Source organism: Aplysia californica, unplaced genomic scaffold (genome assembly GCF_000002075.1).
Source record: "Aplysia californica isolate F4 #8 unplaced genomic scaffold, AplCal3.0 scaffold00245, whole genome shotgun sequence".
NCBI lineage: Eukaryota > Metazoa > Mollusca > Gastropoda > Aplysiida > Aplysiidae > Aplysia > Aplysia californica.
This window is the reverse complement of record NW_004797515.1, coordinates 338,411-358,281: the sequence shown is the minus strand read 5'-3', so window position 1 is coordinate 358,281 and position 19,871 is coordinate 338,411. Positions and strand designations below refer to the sequence as shown.

General features: G+C 40.1%; 1 protein-coding gene across 1 annotated transcript in view; it reads right to left on the bottom strand.

The window, feature by feature from the left end:
- Positions 1 to 1,457: 1,457 nt before the first annotated feature.
- LOC101849772 overlaps positions 1,458 to 19,871 on the bottom strand; it is a 30,080-nt gene continuing 11,666 nt past the window's right edge. Inside the window, exons 13-28 of the mRNA XM_005100349.3 lie at positions 19,538 to 19,633; positions 18,473 to 18,685; positions 17,953 to 18,124; positions 17,142 to 17,250; positions 15,963 to 16,151; positions 14,676 to 14,928; positions 12,818 to 13,783; positions 12,055 to 12,528; positions 11,005 to 11,148; positions 10,040 to 10,468; positions 9,295 to 9,468; positions 8,065 to 8,203; positions 7,043 to 7,185; positions 6,240 to 6,372; positions 5,379 to 5,590; positions 1,458 to 2,405 (exon numbers count right to left, since the gene is read on the bottom strand). Coding sequence (XP_005100406.1) covers positions 2,235 to 2,405; positions 5,379 to 5,590; positions 6,240 to 6,372; positions 7,043 to 7,185; positions 8,065 to 8,203; positions 9,295 to 9,468; positions 10,040 to 10,468; positions 11,005 to 11,148; positions 12,055 to 12,528; positions 12,818 to 13,783; positions 14,676 to 14,928; positions 15,963 to 16,151; positions 17,142 to 17,250; positions 17,953 to 18,124; positions 18,473 to 18,685; positions 19,538 to 19,633 — 4,017 coding nt within the window. The 3' untranslated portion in view covers positions 1,458 to 2,234. The remainder of the gene's footprint in view (positions 2,406 to 5,378; positions 5,591 to 6,239; positions 6,373 to 7,042; positions 7,186 to 8,064; positions 8,204 to 9,294; positions 9,469 to 10,039; positions 10,469 to 11,004; positions 11,149 to 12,054; positions 12,529 to 12,817; positions 13,784 to 14,675; positions 14,929 to 15,962; positions 16,152 to 17,141; positions 17,251 to 17,952; positions 18,125 to 18,472; positions 18,686 to 19,537; positions 19,634 to 19,871) is intronic.

The window sequence follows — 19,871 nt, the reverse complement described above, 5'->3', positions numbered from 1 at the left end:
CTCCATTCATCAACAAAGTACAGTATCATAAGCTCATAGGTGACGCTTGGCACGAGTCCAAAAGCAGAGCCAATAAGATAGCTATTTCTTAAAAAAAGGTCGGAATGTGAACCTGAAACTTCCATACAATGAGGTAAGCTGCGCATTAAAAAAACCCCAAAAGCCACTTCATAGATACAATGACTCAGAGATGTTGGTGAAGGGTGGAGGGAAAAAAATCAGCCAATGGTCAAAACAAACAGAAGAAGCAGATGAAGTAGGACGGACAACAGAACGATGTTTGACCACAAGTCAGGGGATGCAAACGTCTACTTTCCAAGGCCGACATTGTCACTGTCTCTAATTTCACTTCTTAACGTTGCTAAAATTTTGCGGAAGCAAAACGAACAATTTGTGTTTTTAAAACACATACAAAACTAAGCCCACTGACCCTACTTTCCAAATGTAGTAACAGTCAAACTTTTCCATAATAATAAAAGTCACTCAAAATCACAGAGAGAAGAGACTTAACAGACAGGTGTCTTTGTTTTAGTAGAGGTTTTACGGCGCTTGCAACTGCATAAGGTCATATGAGCGCCAAGGGGTGGATGTCAACAGAGAAGTCCTTACAGGAAATAAGACTTACTCTGCTCACCTCTCTAGCTTCAACAGCACAAAGTCTGCTTTGACTATCATCAAGGCACCCCCAGAATAGTGGGGTCACAAGAGCGTGGCAAACATACAAAAGAAGTAGAGAAATATGACGATAGTAAGGATTAGGAAAGAAAAAGCAGCAGTTCCGTGTTGTAGTTAAGGCACAGATATGAGCATGACATTGTTGGATCAGTCCATTTACAACTCCACTGTGCATTAGAACCTTTGGGATTGGCCTAAAGACACTTCAGTCAGTGGCACCGCCCTGGAGGATCAACTGCTTTTGATGAACTCAAACCTACAAAAAATTAAAAGTGACCATCTCCTTTCTAGAGATGGGAGATATTTTGAGATCAATAGCAGCACATAAAGAGTCTCTGCTTGGTAGACAACATAAAATAAAACACTGAGTGTTAAAATACAGTCGAACCTGATCTACCTGCCACCTGTACAAATGACCACTTCCTCATTCACGAGCTTGCATTTTTTGTAATGTTATAATGACACAGTGCAAGATGTCCCTATGCTTAACACAGCCACATTTCTCCTCGACAATGGGTGGCCATCTTGGACAATTTCGACTGTAATTAGTTGCAAGCAAACTGGACATAATACATGCAAAAGAAAATTTTGCATTCAGTCAAAGGGTATCCGGTCGTCTATGATATGTGAAGCATCATGGTGAAATCAGGCACTCGTCAAAAGAATGAAATCAAAGAAATTGGCATTTTTCTGATTGTTGGGCAATTTCTTTCTCATTTTCTTTTTTTGGTTCAACACCGTTTATATCCATTTAAAAACATACTTCTCTGTGGATTTTACTGAAAAACATTGATTAACGGCACAATGAATGTCAATTTTCAGTTTCCAAGGACTCTCAAGTTTTGGAAATTACAAAACTTTGGAGGCCACTTTCTCGCTAAATTCACCTCTGAAACCAGGTAACCCTGACCTCCTTGAATCGTAAATATATTTCGACTTCTATTCAACATAGAAGGATATTTTTTTCACTAAAAGCAAGGCTAATGAACAGGCTTTAAGATGATACAAATAACCCCACATGCCCAAAAATTGAGGAGTGCCTGATTCCATCACGTCTTGACACATATTATAAAACAGAATACGGATTATTATTACAGAAGTGACACCTACAATGTCTACAAAGACAAACTATCATAATGACTGAAACCATCACACATCAGTCCAGAAAACAACAGAAGCCCACTTTCCATACATTTCAATTGTTACAAGACAATGGATTTAAAACACCTAATGGAACACTCCAATACTCAAGGGTGGAAACCTGTCAAATAAGCAACCCGAAAAGAATGAAGAGTCAGCACAGCCTCCTGGGCTGATAAAACCAGTGCCATGACCACAATAAGAACTGCATTATTCTTTTCCACAAAAATGCTAACCTATTAATGAAGTACCCAGAGACGACCACTGAGATTAAACCAAAGATATAAAAAAACAGTTGATTGTGTCATAACGCAATCCTTAGTAAAATAAAAGATTAACAAACGTGCACTTGAAGACTTAAGAAACATGGGCCTACATTTGGAGAAATTTACGCTCGATAATAACCAACACAGGCAAAGCTAGCTTGCAAGGCCTTTCTTCATCTTCAGCTTTCTCTGTAACTCCGCAATCTGTCTTTGAAGCTCCATCTCATCCTCATCCTCTTCCTCCTCCATCTGACCCTGCACAACAGACACGGTGTCACTTGCCCCTGCCCGGGGTGGGCTGGCTGGCGGGTTTCTTGACCGATCCTGTAAAATAACACAAGACAATATTGTAAGCAATGGATATGTTTAGGTATGCACTATATACCTGGCCCCCCAGGAAATCGTGGTCTTGTGGCCGCATTTTTTGCAGTTCTGCAAAAAACTCGCAATTTTTTTTTCAATTTTGGCCGCATTTTTCGTAGAGTTCAGCCAAAAATACGCAAAAATACACCATTGCCTTAATTTTAACCGAATTTTTAATACAAAATGGGGCGCACGGAACCAACACGTAAATCGTGGTATCGGCCCACCTCTTGCCCAAAGATAGTACATAACAAGATGGTTCACTCCTCTTTCTGAGTCAACTAAAAAAGTGTCCTCAAAATCGGGTGGCGCCCTCTTCGAAAAAGCGCCAGCTTCGTGAACAGAGTTACCATACTTGCATGAAAAACAATAAAAGTGAAACTAACAAATTGTGCTATTCCTATTCTTCTTCTGGAGAAACGAAAGAAAGCTTCAAAACAAAGACTGCAGCGCCATCTGAACCAATGCGCGGACTTGAGCGGGCACTTTTTTGGCTGAGTGAACTATCTTGTTATGTATGATCTTTGTCTAGCCCACTGGGCTGTACTCTAATAGCTATAACCAGAAGTTCAGGCCGGAATACAACACGATAAGCAAGTAGGTGAGTGTGTGCATGTGTGTGTGCGTGCGTGTGTGAGTGTGCAAGTGTGTGCAGGTAAGTATGTGTGTGTGGTGTGCATGTATGTGTGTGTGTGTGTGTGGTGTGTGTGTATGTGTGTGTGGTGTGTGTGTGTGTGTGTGGTGTGCATGTGTGTGTGTGTGCATGTAAGATGTGCGGATGTGTATGTGTATGTGTGTGCATGTGATGTGCGTGTAAGGTGTGCATGAGAGTGAGTGTGTGTGTGTGTGTGTGTGCGTGTGTGTAAATATTGTTCCTACATGATGCTTTTATGTAAAGCGCCTAGAGCTGTGTTCACAGGGGAGTGGGCGCTATAGAAATGACCTACATTATTATTATTTACGGATAAGTGGTTTTTTTGTTGTATTTTACAATTTAATTTAGTGTTAAAACTATACCATACAGGTTTTAAAACAGAAAACATCTTAAATTGATGTAAATACAGATTACAGGGGTATCAAAGGTTTAAAGAGAAAAATGGAACAGGATCTGAACTGATTGGAGCATATTTTGAATTTTTAGAGGTTGTTTCGTAAATCTCCCGTCAAATTTTTGTTTTTTAACTAAACCTCGTGAAACTTCATACACTTCTAGACATTTGCATGAACCAAGTACCCGGTAGGCCAATGTACTAAATTTGGTCAAATTTTAGGCATTCATTTAAAAGTTATTATGAAAACCAAGGGTTCCGTTACTAGTAAATGTGGTTAATAACATTTGTATTGTGTGTCATGATTTGTTAAAAGGCTGTTCTGCTTTTATGCTACTCAAATTTTCAGGGTTTTTTCTGAAAATTTTAAGCCCATTTTAATGCGCCTGGGACAGGAAGGTTGCATTTTTTTTGCAGTTTACCTTGCATTTTTGGGCAATTTTTCTATTTTAAAAACGCAATTTTCGGCGGGGCCAGATATACAGTATAATCCGCTTATACCGACATGCTTTGGGAAGTGGATTTGATGTCGATATATAGAAATGTTGATAAATGAAAATATAAAGCCAAAGAGGAAAAAAACAAGGGGAGGTCCGCGGTAAAAAGACAATACTACTTTTTTAAGCTGGTCGCTTACCTTGATTGTTACACAACTACACAGTGAAACTAACAAGAGGCAGAGGAGAGGGGGAGATTGGAGTTACGGTACCAAAGACTGAGCAGTGCGAGGCCCACGCTACACACCAGCGCAAACTTTGTTGTAGCTTCTTTGCAAGGCCTGTTTATGGCCGTTTGCTGGGGAAAGTGGAAAGGCGAAGCACTGACCCACTGTCCGTGGCACTTGCCAGCAACAGATTGAGAACGGGACGGGGAAAGGGAGTGAGCGATCGGGAGCGGGTGTAGGGAGGTGATGCCCAGCCCGCCAGACGCTCACATGTGTGAGGCACTGTACTGTGTAGAAGACTACACTGTGTAGGCCCTACATGACCTACTAAAGCCTGGTGTGTCGATATAGGCTACTTGGCAGTTATGCAGACTTAATAAAGAACTAATGCGTTGACCGTTAGCGTGGCTTTTCCCCCCATTTCTGTTCGTGGGCTTCACCAGGTACCCAGGAAGAATGTCGATAAAGCAGAGTGGGCCGAAAAAAAGTCGATATAAGAGAAATTGTTTAGTGAAGATATTGAAGAAAAAATTTCGTAATTGGAAAATACGTCGATATGTCAAAAAGTCGATAAATCGGACGTCGATATAAGTGGATAATACGGTAAACACAATATTATTATTCGTGCTAAATGAACTCTTTAGATCCCGTAAAAGCAAAAAGTTCTAAGATTTTCACCCTTTTCATTAAACAGTATTTGACGAAAGCCAAAGCAAACAAGTACAGTGCAGCCTCTCTATAACGAAATTGTCGGAACCAGACAAAAATGTTACAGAGAGTTGTTGTTGTAGAGAGGCAACCAAAAATAATATTACTAATGATATAGAAGGAAACAAAATCGGGATCTGGGCACCGTGTCACTATACAGAGGATGTCATATCGAAGGTCGATATACAGACGCTGCCCTGTAAATGGAAATGGCCAAAAAGTAGATTCTTCTCCTGACCAAACACTCCTTGAACAATAATCATGAGTATTATAGCTTAAGTGATGTGAAAGACAGCAAGTAGACTAAAAAAAAAAAACCCACCAATCTTCTGTAATAAATAACAGTTAATCAGTTTTTAACCATTTTTAGTGTGTCTTACTTTTGCAAGGGCAGAATTATATCAAATACATAAACAATCAAGACGATCATGAGGTAGTCATCTTAAATCTATACTACTATGGGAAAATAAAAAAGTACTCCTCCGAGCAGTAACTTTATAATTCATTCTGCACCTGAGACTTGTCCACATATCTTGCCACCTGGATAGAGACCAGGTCTGAGGCAATGTCCAGCGCACCGTCCTCCTGTGGCACGGTCACAGACACCAACTGGCGGTCCGACTCCTCTCCTTTCACGTGCAGGTGGATTGACTGGTTCCTGAGCATGCTACCATAGGCTAGTAGGTCCTCGCTGGTCCACGACAGGTCTTCTGCAGGCTCAACCCCTAGAGGTTTGGAAAACAAAATAGACAAACTTGTCTCTCGTACATACGTGTAATCCACAAAATTCAATTACACTTAAAACCTCACTTCTAAAGGATAACAAAACAAGGAAGACAAAGAAATTATCTCTAGTGCATATTTGAAATCTAAGATTTTTTGTTCACACCTAGATCCTATGTGCATATTATACCATCATTATTGACAGACAATTCCTTTAACTTCCTCTCTTAGCTTGTGACAATCACAGTTTAAGGAGCTCTGAACTCTCTTGTAGTGTTTGCCAAGAGTTTGAATACTATCACATCAGATACAAACCTTTTCATGTACCAGAGCAGAAGTAGATCTAAGGTGATTGTACAACTAACACGACTTTGTGAAAAACAATTACACACAAAGGTCACTGTCATCTGCCTCAGGTAAGATGCACACATCAATAGAACCGACCAATCAGCATAAAGGAAACATAACGTTTCAATGTGTCAAAACATCACCCCCCCCTCCCCACACACATGCGCGTGCATACAAAGTGTTCTGCTGTATATTTACAAAAAAATACAGAGGGCTAAGCCAGTGTTTCAAATACATAAGGAAGAGTTACATCCCCATAAGCCTTTCTTTTTTCCCAAAACTATTAGCATGAGAAAGACTTACCATACAATTTACACCTGATCAGATAAACCGGCAAAGACATGAGCTCTGGTGACAACATTCGTAGATCCTCTGAGCTACGTTCTTCTGAATTCCCAAAGTCTACGTACTTGACAGACACTATGGAGCCTTTGACCTGTTATGAGAGATACACAGTAAATGCTCAATTTTGTTTGTTACGATTTTCTAACATAGCTTGGGCCAAAAAAATAACTCCAAACCAAAAACCCTCATGATGAGAGTTAAAATAAGAACCCCCACATTCTTGGGACAAACAAAAATGTTTCAACTTCATGAACAAAATCTTGTATGATCCTGTATATATATATTTGATAAATAAAAATGATCCATTCAGTTAGTAAGGAGGTTAAGTGAAAACTGAAAAACAAAATTTATCTCCATTACCAAGACGTCTGAGAGTATCGTTGAAGGAAAAGAAATCAAATGAGGTACTTGATGAAGCCTACGTGGGACGCTCACTGTTAAAAACAATCAGGAAAAGACAAATGCAGTTTTAGGGACACCTGGAAAGACAAAGGCCTTGAATATCTCGATCCCACTGGCAAAACTGAAGGTAAAATGAGGCAGGGGTAAGCTCTGAGCAATCAACTTAGAGAACCTAAACAGATGGGTAACTGGGAAAGATCAGGGTAACGCAGCTTTTTTAAGAGTATACACGTAAAGGACTGAATGGGGAACCATGATCGCCGATGCCTGCCGCAGATCTGGCACTTGATGATGATGATGAACAACTATTACCCAAAAAAAATCTTTAAAACCAGTGAGTCACTACAAAATCTGCTCACCTCGCACACTTGACATCTGTACCAGGTGCCCTCGTACTGACAGGCATAGACTCCGCCAACGACAGGTTTGGGACAACCCGCCTGGGCCCCACTGTCCACAGCCTGCCTCAGCTGCTCGGACAGAGCCACCACCCGCGACAGATCTGGACACAACGACACAAGCATTGTAAGACCAAATTTGTGCTGAACAATTATAGTTTTAGTAGAAGTTTTACGGCACTCGCAACTGCATAAGGTCATATGAGCACCAAGGGGTAGATGTCAACAGAGAAGTCCTTACAGGGAATCAGACTTACTCTGCTCACCTCGCTAGCTTCAGCAGCACAGTTTGCTTCGACTCTCAAGGCACCCTGAAAATAGCGGGACACAAGAGTGTGACAAACATACAGAAGAAGTAGAGGAAAATGACGATAGTAACGTTTAGGAAAGAAAAAGCAGCAGTTCCCTGTTGTAGTTCAGGCACAGTTATGAGCATGACATTGTTAGATCAGCTCATTTACAATTCTACTGTGCACTAGAACGAGAAATGTCTCCCCTTTGTGAATGGCCTACAGACATTTCAGTCAGTGGCACCACCCCGGGGGGGTTGTGCTGAGCAGGGTAGGCCAAAAACTTACATTTATAACAAGAAACTGTTCCGGGTTAAATCAGTTTCCAAAAAAAAATTACTGCCAACTCCCAGTGGCTCCCATTTTCACAACCACTTGAACAAAGAGTTTGGTTTTGATGTGAATATCCTCTTTACAAATTCTGTTTCCCTCTTCTCCCTTTTATTCTATCTCCTACATTTTACTCTGCATTATTTTTATAAAAAACGAAGTGAATTAATGAACAAAACATACAGAGTTTATACCTGTTAAAAGGATATAATGCCAGTAGACAAAGAGGCATTCCACAATATGCACACAAAAAAGAAAGAATGAATGAAAGTAAGAAAAAAAAAAAAAGAATCAAAGTAAGTTAGAAAGAAACAGAAAGAAAATAGGAAAAAAAAAAGAACAATCTGTGTTTAAAAAATTCACCTTCTATCCTCATGCAATAGAAGTCTGCGAGACTGTCCAAGGTACAGATATGAGCATCAAACTGTCTGTCGGACGGCATCTCAAAGATGAGATCGTCGACCATAGGGATGGCCGCTGGGGCAGCAGGGTCAGGATCAGGCTGTAACACAGAGATAGATACAGGTATGCTTTCAGATTTCTCTCATAAACAGCCTCTTGTTTAGTTTTAGTAAGAGTTTTACGGCACTTGCAACACAATAAGGTCATATAAGTGCCAGAGATTAGAGGTGTTACAAGAGAGTAACAAACACAAAAAAGAAGAGGGGAGGGATCAGGATGATAGATGTTCGATAGGAAAGAAGGAGCAAACCACACCAGAGCACCCGCCAACCACCCGCAGAGCCTCTTGGTAGATCAAAGTACGATCACAGTCGAAAACAGCTGTTCCTCTCTTGTAAAGGTGTAAGGAGGGTAAGGTGTGGTTGAAATTGTTTCAAAGGTCAATATAATAGCACCTCAGGATTTTCCAATTCTTTCTTTAACATTACGTTTCTCATTTATAATAAACTATCCTATCACAAAACCAACGCTGTTTTTTCTTTACTACTAAAATATCCCCATGACAAAAGTAAGCAGTTTGAACTCTTTCTTGTCCAATATATAACTTTCTAACACTTTCTCATATGATGTTAGTCCTTCGCTGGCGAAGATGACCCTGACTTTACATCACTGGAGGGATGGGGTGTGTGCGGAGATGGCTGATCAAGCTGATCTTCGCTCGCAAATGTCTGTTGCAGTGGGGGCAGGGGATGTTTTTTGGGGCTGAACTAGACTGGAAGGTAGGGGTCTCTCGGTCTTTTCTCAGCTGCCGTCTCCATTCTTTCTTTCTGATGTGTCTTTCTTCGAACTTGGCGACTCCCGATTTTACTAAGGAGCGCCAAACACTTTCTAATATGAACAGTTTGGTGAATCACAGTAAAGAACCTCTTGGCAACGTAAGAAGGAAGACAACACTGGAGCAAACCATTCAAATAAAAAAATACTGTGAATGCACTGAGAAAGCACTTTTGATATGCTCTTTTTTTTACACGTAAGGGAGAAATCCCGATAATAGCAGCAGGAAGATTGAGGAGACCCAAAAGCTCTGCTTTAAAAAAAAAATCTAGTGTGCATAATAGAGCAACTACTTAAGAAAAGTAAAAATGTATACATTCAAAGCAACCTAGCAGTGAGTGATCAAAGCCAACATACAGCAAACTTCCCACTGATGCACTCTCCGTGCTCATTCTCCATGCGGACGATGTAGACCCCTGCCCTGTGCTCCACCACCTGAACTGTCACTGGCTTCTCCAGCAGTTCACCTTGTAAGTGTTGCAAAAAGTCAGGATCTAGAGCTTTCTTTTCCGACAATCCCTTCTCGTGGCCCTGGAGACAGAAACAGATTAAGAATGAGAAACTCTTGACACTCACGTTGAGAGTACATACCCTGTACTAGCAATGAAACATAGATAATTTCTGTTTAAGTTTTCACACATGTTGAGAAATAACACACACGGTACAAATACAAGCCTAACTATTTAACTATTTGCTATAACTGAGGGGAAAAATAAAATGAGAGAGTGGAGTAGTGGGGAAAAAACTGAAAATATGCTCAAAATGTTTAGAATTACATCTTACTGCACCTATTTGAACTTATAACTGATCAGCAACAGAAACATTTAGCTTACTGAAGAGAATCTTAATTATTCATGATAAATTAAGAGACAGGGATATCAAATTCTTGCAAAAGCATTTCCAAGCTTAAGTCCTTTAGGGGTTTCCAAGTCTTTCTACCCTGTCCTTTCAGAGGCTGATATCAATTTGAAGTTGCTACTTTAAAAATCACTCCCTCATAAACAGCTCTAAGACTACAGAGTGAAATGAATGCTCTAAGTACCTAATTGTAACAAACCAGTTTAAACCACGATAAAGAAAAAATCAGGCACTACTCGTGTACCTCCAGACAGCACCGGATGGCCTGAGCAGGCAACTCGGTCAGCAGAGGATCAAGCTCCCTTAGATCTGCCACAGACGTCTCCTCCGAGTTGCCGTAGTCTACAAACTGGACCACGCACTTGTCCACACCACGCATCACTTCCACATACGCCCGATACCAGCTCTGGTCTTTGCTGAACCGCGCCGCACACAAAGCGCCCGCACCGGGCCGGGGCAGGGAAGGTAAGGAGTCTCCGACCTCGTTCAGAGCCTGCATCAGCTCCAGCTGTTCTGCGACATGAAGAGTGCCCACGACGTAGAGCTCCGAGCACGACTCCACAGAAGTGACCATGACCGGCACTGCCTCGCCACTGTCTGGTAGATATTCTGTGGACAGACGTCTTGTTGCTGACAAAGGTGGCTCTGGCACTGAAGACTGTTTGGGAGATGACTAAAAAACAAAACAAAGAAAAAACACTCAAAAAATGTTTAACATTACTTGACTTCATGATCCAAAAATATACAAAATCACACATTCATGAATTTCGATCTGTTGACCCAAAGATACTTCTAAAGGACATCCCGTCAAGCCTCGTTATACTGCCAAACTTGGGTCAAACATGAAGTTGGTAGTATGGCTGGGCTGACGGAAGATCAGGATTTTAATGGCTGTGTGTGCATGTGGTCTATAATGGAATTTGACAGTATTTTGGAATGTAAGAAAAACTTTTCATTGCTTACTGTTTTTGAAGTTTGAGAACACTTAGATACAATAATATACAGTTTGTGACTATGCCAATAATTTTGAAATATGAGAGCAAATGATTAAAAAAAAATAAATTTACACAACATGGAATTGAAAAGCAAAACATGGACATAGAAGGTCTTGAAAGTGCAAAAACAATCAAGTCATTTGAGTTATTCTCATAAGGCCATTACTACTGTGAATAATCACAAGGGTTTGATGAAAATAACAAAAGGACTTACAATTGACAGAGCTGCGAGCTTTGAGGACGGAATCTCTGGGACGGGCGCTTTGATGAACTGGTCAGTGAGGCTGTGGCCTTGGCTGTCCAAAATGTCAACAGTACAGATGTCCTCATTCTGATCCAGCACCACCACTTGATCCATCTGGATAAGTGAAAATAATCAAAGCGCTGACAATTACATAAGAGTATAACACCTCTTTCAACATGAAAACACTGAATCACTTAGCTAGCTTGTTTGTTCAAAGATTACTACGTGTTAGAAAAAAGCAAGCACATTTTATTTTCTTTGAATAAAAGGAAGCACATTAACACAGTAATAGTCATTCAGCGCTAGGGGTGACCTCCAACCACCTCTTGTGCTAAAAGATTGACAAATGGCTGATGGAAATGAGAAAAGAACAAGACATGAGCATTTCCTGCGAAAGTCTCACTTTTCTCTTCCAAAACCATAAAGGACTATGTTGTAATAACTGCCCTGCATTGGAAGACAGACTTGAACAGACTAACAGTTTTCTGGAAGTGTATTCCTTTTACAATGCCTTTGCATCTTGAACCCATGGACAAGTACATAAATGAAAGCAAAAAACTAAGAAGTCACCCAAGGAACAACACAAAGCAAATCAAAGTTAATGTATATGAAGAAAAGCACTGAAGTAAGTGCAAGTCAGATCAACAACAACCATATTTTCCTGGAACAAATTAACACTAAAACACGAAAAAGTACTAGCAGCACACTACACCAGAAGACCCAGAAAATGACATGCATAACCACATTCTGAAAATAGGCTTTGAGAGGAAAAAAGAGCGGGCTGTGTGTGTGTGTGTTGGTGTGTGTGTGTGTGTGTGTGTGTGTGTGTGTGTTGGTTGGTGTGTGAGTGTGTGTGTGCGTTTCGATTCTTTGTAATGAGGAAGATGATGAAGACAATGTACTGTAATGTAATGAAAAGCTCAAGACAAGAAAAACAGAAAAGAAAAACCCCCCAACATTTTGGAAATAAGTTTAGACATTTAGGCTAGACTGAAGACCAGTAATGGCAGTACATCTTACCTCACTGAGGCTATGAATGTTATCCGTAACAGCGTTATCCTTCGTGCATCCCCGCAAGCAGCACTTCACGGTACAAGCTGGCATCTCAACATCCTCTGCTCTCAGCTGCATCAAGTCACTGATATTGCACTCTTCAAAATTGCCATAATCCACAAAGAACAGAACGCACGTGTCACCTGTCACTTTCTCCACACGACATCGGTACCAGATGATTTCCTCATCTTGTGAAAACTTGCTGGCCACCGAGTCCCCGACTTTGACACTGGTCACTGGCCGTGGGTTCGAGTCGATGTGGGTTTTCAGAGCTAGCGTGATGTTTCTGGCCTCGGTCACGTGAGACATGATTTGAACGTAAAACTCCAAAGGACTGACTACAAAGACACATACTGCTTCAATAGGCTTGTTCTTCTCCATCACAAAGTTTGCGATTTTTCTCCCCTGAACAGACTCCATTTGAGCTCTCACTTCTTTCCTCTGTTGGGAAAAAGCAAAGCTCATTCAAAACACATAAACAATAACATTCAATACAGCACTTCTGACCTGTTAAAAATACAGTTTAAGTAATATGTGCCAGGGTGTACATTTGAGAAAAACAAAATTCAATTTAAGAAGGAAGCTAACATAGAAAGACATGGTCATAGAGTCCACATCATTTTGGAAGTGTTCTGAACCCCATTATTGTTAAAGTTTGAAGTAATTCATAAGTAGCAAAAAAGGAAACAAATAATTTATAAGAGTGAAAAGATAAGTGAAACAATAATACCTTGAGAGCTTTGCGCGCTTCAGTCTTGAGGAGTAAAGAGATGTCGGTGCCATCCAGCTTAAATGCATCCACAGGGACACTGGTGCATTCAGTATCAGCACTGAGTCTTTTCACAAGCACAGTTTGGTACTCAAACCACTCTTTAAACTCCTGCATAGTTTTTGGTGGGCAGTCAGGCACATCTTCTATGCTGCAGCGGATAGCCTGTGCTGGCAAGGACTGCAGAGCAGGAGGAAGAGCTCTCAGCTGGGAACAATCCACCGACTCAGAGTTGCCAAAATCCAGAAAAAAGACTCTGGCGCTTTCCCCTTCGACGTTGTCTACTCTAGCTCGGTACCACGTTTCATCAAAGTCAAACAAAGCAGCAACATTCATGCCAGGATACACTTTCTTCAGGGCTGGCTTAGAGGCCACGGTTTTGTTCAGTTTCAACATCATGTCAATGTACTCTTTGTCTCGACTGCTGAGTCTCACGTAAAATTCTGTACAGCCCTGGAAAAATGTCACTACAACTTTGACATCACCGGCGGCCATCCCAGGCAGGACCTCCACACTCATGACAACTGGAGAACTGGTTGCTTCCGGACCCAGAGACGAAGGTGAGGAGGAAGACACCTCGCCACCCGTTCCTGACGTTGTTCCTCTACTCCCGGCCACGGGTGAGGTCATCAGGGAAGCTCCAGGCTGCCTGAAGTCCATGCCTGTCTTGGGACTAGAAGATTTGCTTGAGGTGGCAGGAGACAAAGGTGATTTATTTGAGGCTGCAGTCGCCTGTCTATGGGCTGATGCAGTCTCGGCTGAAGGAGAAGAGCGGGGTAAAGATGCCACCCTCTTCTGAAAGACTTGAGACAAGGCTTCACCAGTGGTGTTGTTCGTAATATCTATTACAAGCTGGCTACCACTTTTCTGCTTAACCGACATCATAGCTGGGCTAATCTTGTACTCTTCTAGAAGTGACTGAAATTCCTGAAGAGAAAAATATAAACATTTTGTTAAGGTGTGCAATAAATTTAGCTTTTAATAAAATAGATGTTAACTTGGAAAAAAAAATGCATTCTCTTCAAAGGAAAAATTGATTTAAAAGCCCTTTTAAAGAATATTTGTAGCTGACAGATGTCTGTTGTTAGAACAGAGTTTTTGGCCTTCAGCTCATCCTCGCTATGTTATAAGAAAAGTAGCCGAAATCATCAGTTTGTCCTGCAGTTGTCCTCATGCCAAGAAAATTTTCAATTATAAACTTGCCAAAAACTATGTCCAATCGCAAAAATAATGCCAGATTAGGAACCAATGTATCAAAACTAGTGAAATGATTCTCGAGTGAGTCTCTTGCTGTAGTTTGAAGACCACAAAAATATTTTTACCACAATTGCATTATGTCCTTTTTATGATTTCAGAACGTAGTCACAAGATTGTCATTTCATTTAATTCCCAGCCCTTGGCTTTATACATAATTCTCAGGGAAGTGGTAAGCAAATGGTGCACTTGAAAATCTTGAAAATATAAGTCTTGATTTACATCATGTCTTCATTCAGTAGTCATTTATCAAAAATCTATTGTCCTACGAGTATTTGTGGAAAATCAAGTTTTAAAAAATTACAGAAATATTGAAGAACATATCCAAGTATGTCAACAGCCCGATACCACGAGATGGGATTTTCTCAGTGTAGATGTGTGACCCAGACCGCCTTCAGTTCAATCATTGTGAGCAATAATTAACTAGCCTTACGATTGGCTGGAGGCCAAAATTTGTTACATAACTGTCAGGTCTATGTGTCATACCTCCCTTAAGGGACTAGGCCTTCTATGTGTTCAACTTTACTGTACAAGATAAATGGGGTTGAGAAAGAAATACTGTTACCTGATGTGCTACAGCAGCATCAACATTGGACGGGATAGACACATTGTGAAAGGCAAACTTTACTGCCTGGGCTGGGCAGTCTTTGAGGAAAGTGTCTTTGGCTTTCCGGATGTCCTCTATTGTACATTCCTCCTTATTGCCATAGTCCACAAAAACCAGCGAGAACTTCCCAGATTTCTCTGCTTCCACTTCGGCACGATACCAGCTGCCATCTGCTGAGAATTTCCCCAACACCAGCTCCCCAACCACAGGTCTGAAAAAGAGAAAGCTCCTTTTAACTTTTATCTCCGGAGGAGGTTTTCCCACTGACTGTGCCAGGGCCGTATTCGGTAAGAAACCTGAGAGTGACATATGCGGCACTAAATTGATCTTTAATTGAAAAGAAATGAAGCTATTTTGACAGTTCTTCATCTAACGAAAGAACTCCCTGTAAGAGAGACCAATATTAATATAAAGGAATGTGACTGAACCACTGCCAGTGATTCATCGCCACAGAGGTTCCAACCACACAAGCTGCTGGGAGCAGTTTGCCAGAGATAAGGAGTTACTTCACTGGATTAAAATAGGAAAACACAATGTCATTACATAGGCCTAAGTCAAGCTTAACACATCTTTTCAATTCAATTTTCATTGCGATGAAGATACATGTACAAAATGGGACTGAAAATTTAACATGAATGAGATACAGACAGGAGTCAGAAAAAGGAGAAAAATATTGTCCGTAAACTGTTCAAATGTACAAAGCCCAGAAAGCAACATTTTCAAGAGAGGGAAAAAACTGTTAGATTCTTTTAACAACTGTACATGCTTACATTATGGATCTTTGCTTTTTTTTTTTTCTTCTTAAAAATTTAGAATTTGGATTTCCACAAAATATTTCTTGAGTACAAGCAACCAATACTATGGATTAAGAAACTGCAATAAAAAAAACTTTCAAACTTTTGGACTTAGTACATCTGAACAGCTGGCCACAATGATACACCTTTCCCTCAAAGACTTCCGAAAACAAATGGTCACTTTTAAGCACAAGGGGGCTATCCCGAAAAATGTTGTTTTGAGAAAAGCAAAGTTAAAGTTTTTGGACCCTTATTCAGTTTCTTTAAAAGACAGGGAGAGTTTTCTCTATAACCAAACAAATATACACACCAATGAAACCAAACTTCTCCTATAGGTAGGGCAATACCCACCCCGAAATCTGGCTTAGCCCGCTTGTCCTTAAAAGCGACTAAATAGAAGGAAGGTTGTAAAATACTTCTATAGCGTTTCAGAAAATGGTCAACAAGGTACCTGTAAGGTTCAGTATCAAGAGCAGCTTCCTTCAGCAGAGTCTCGAGCTTCTGCACAGTCGACAACACATCTTCCGTGACGGGTTGAGCCCAGATGTTTACAGGGGACTGCACCTCAGTCAGCAGGCAGAAGACTTCGGAGCCAACTTTGATGTCATCAGCAACACTCTTCATGTCGCCTACCATCCTCCTGCACAAACAATTTAAAACTCCTTTAGCACACACATACATCAGGAGGCCATTTTTTTCCTTTTATTTTTATGTGCAGCCATTGAGCGGCAGTCTTTAGTGAGTCAGCATAACAGCAATCACATTTCGCAAAAAATAACAAAGAATCATATGGAATAGAAGCAGATCACATCAGATCATCGCAAATCAATAAAATAATAATAATAATAGTAATAACAATAATGATAATAATAATAATGATGATGTGACAATAATACAGATACTTTCTATACCACTCACTCCGGTAAAATACAACTCTTGGCGCTTTACAAAATTTTCATCTTTACAAAAAAAACACAATGTCATCGTGACCGATCACGAACATGCATACACACACTCTTTAGATTATCACTAACACATAAACGAACATCCATACTATCACAGCACAATCATATTATTATCTAAAATAAAATACACATACAGCACTATGGACAGTATCAGTAAGGAGAAAACGTATGATAATAACAATTTTTTCAAAACAATAAAATTAACAAAGGTACTTGCTAACAAAACACAAATTATGACCATTTAAGTCAAAGTTAATACTTCTTCCTCGGTATCAGAACAAGCCAAACACAGAAATATCCAATTAAAGTCATACTATCCCACCTTTTCCTTTTCTTGAGTAAATCCACAAATGGAAGTACAGAAAAAATTTTAATGTACACATCTTGATCAACAGCCAATATGAAACCACACAACAGTCTCCTGTTCTCATTTGTAGACACAACTCTCATCGATTTTAAAACCTTATTTCATATTCACCAATCAGCACACAACTTCAGATCATTATAAATGAGAAAGCAACCTAAAACTGTAAGCATGAAGCAAGAGCCTCAAAATGTATATAACAGACAGTAAAGCATTGTCAATAAAATAACACTGAGAGCTACAACATGTAAAAACCTGTCCATCCTTGACCCGAAATTCCTGTCACAATCTGTACACTCACCTAGAAGCAGCTGCTGGCTTCTCTGTACCTTGTCTCAAGGAAGGCAAACTAGGTTCGCTGATGACTCGTTCTGCAAAACCTCTTGACACAAGCACATCACTCAACGATTCTGATGAACAGAAGGATTGGAAGATGAGGGGGGGGTTACCGCTAGGGTCACTTTTTCAGCAAAGTATGGAGCATTGTACTACTTTCCCTCTTTTTATCACGACCAAACGCAACAATACCGAATTCAAGAACATAACGCTACATAACAGAGTCCAGGAAATAAAGAGTAAATAATCGGAATGAACATCTTTGCTATAGCCTTTGTTCAGTTTCTATTTGAAAGTAACATAATCAGTGCTTCCAACAGCTGAAGCTGAAAAGTAAGGAAAATTCAGAGGGGGGGGTCTGTTTGAAGAGACCTTTTAGAAAAATGCCAAATTCTTTCCTATTTGGTTTTTCTTCCCATGTTCTTTCCTATCATTTGGAAAAGACATCCAGGCAGAGCTAGAGAGACTTGTTTAAAATTGTAAACAATAATTTATTCAATTTCAAACACTAAAAAGTGGTTTTTAAAAAAACAAAAAAACCTTTGACCCTCCAAAACCTGTAACTGTCTTTTAATATTATAGAAATTCTTTTAATATTATAGAAAAACTTCTATTTATTACTGAATAGTATAATCTGAAAGACCATCAGTTTTGATTTGATATTTGAAGAGAACACAATCATTGCCAGGTGGTATGCAATGCAAGTTTATCTATCAACTGGAAAATTTAAATGTTGTCCTAAATATTCCCTGCTCATAGGGAAAAAAAGAACTTACCGCCGTTACAACTGAGATTCATGGCAAATCTGGATCCTCTTCTGGTCACCATTGTGTATTTGAACATCTTTGTCATTGCCTCTCCGAACCATTCCTTGACGAAGGTATTGGCTGCCTCACTCCAGGAACCCGACCCCACAGGTTTCAACTGACTGATACAGCAGCACAACACCTAGGTACAAACACGGAAACACACAGGACATCTCTTCATTTTGTTAGGTCAAGCTGAGGACATTGCAATGGATATGAAAAGCAATGCAAAACAAGACAGCCTATGCCAGAGAATGTGCAGCAGACAGCCATACGCCTTGAATCTTGGTACAGAATACAAAAAAATTGGAAGGAACTTTTGACAATATTCCAGGCTTTGAGGAGGCAAAAGCACTGGATGGTTAACAGTCCTTGGATTAAAACCTCCAAAATCCACACAGAGTCAAAGGTAAAACTTGATAAGGACATAAGAACCACATTGCTTAACTTGAATGTTAAATAATTAACAAAAACATGTCCCACTCCCTACCTGTGCAGGAATGAGAAGCATGTCTGCAGAAAGCGGTCTCAAATTTTGACGCTCCACTGTATCTTGTGATCCAACATCCACAAAAAAGATTGTGACACTGTTCCCCTTGACAGCCACCACCCGAGCTCGGCACCATTCTTCCATGTACTTGGCTCCAACCATATCACCAGCTTTTACTCTCTCTGGGGGCTGCACTGATGCATCATTTAAGAGCTGTACGCAAAAAACAAAACAATAAACTGCTCTTTAGATCAAAAAGATGTATCTTTCAGTTCCCTCACAGTAAAACAATCAAATATGGTTTGTTATTGAACACTTGTGAGCATATTTTTCAACCACTGGAGTTAGCCTGCCTATAAGATCAGATTTTGTTAAGTGATGAGTGAGAAGAAGGAAAGAGATTCTAAAAGGTGAAAAGAACACAATATTCCAATCTGATACTGGCCTCCTTTTCTTACACACTTGAAAACTAATTCTTTCAGTAAAAAATAGGAGACAAGAAACGATGTGTATCAGTAATCACAGAAACAAATATTCAGGCGAAGGACGAAACCAAACTCAAGACATTGATTCTGATAATGAAAAATGACAATATATTCTCCCTCACTGTCAGTGTCACCTCTAAGCTACAGACAATGCTAGCACTTCTAGAGAAACCAGCCCCTGCCAGAAGGTTTCTACTCCAGAGGCATCTTTTGAAACAATACTATAGTCATTGTTGTTGTTATCGATCCAGCAACAGCTGGGCTCTCGCCCTTCTGTCCAATGCCATGTAGTGATAAGTGCAGGTTTGCTGCAGTTGCTGTAATGTTCCATAGAGTGTGTTGTGAAACAATACAGTTAATGTGAATACTTTCAGTTGCACCCATCATTTCAGCATTTTTTTGAGCGACTTTAGAATGCTTTTGTCACAATGTACGGCATTCATATTTCAAGTCCCTGGGTTTTGAAATAAAGATGTTAAGAAATGTTCTTCCTCCTCTGAAACAAGTATCATTCCCCAGTTTTTGTGCAATAATGAGTAAAGAAACAAAAATGAAATGAACTGAGGGGAAAAAGACATACCTCATGAAGCAAAGTGCAAAACTCTGCAAATTCAGCCAAACTTTCCTCCAGAGACATCCAGAACTTGGCAGGGCTCTCATAATAAGTCATCAAACACTGAAAAAAAACCCCACAACAGCAAAGTAACATTTCCGACAAAGCATAAAAAATAAGAATGTTCATACAGAGGGTTACATTTGAGTGAGTAACAGTTCGAAGCCCAGCCAGCAAGACACAATCCCATCTTGCCAGAAATGGGCAATGAAAATAGTTTACCTTAAAGGAAGTGAAATCTGATTAGTCCTATAATTTTTTTTAAGCGTTCCCTTCACACGAACGACATGGATATTTACAA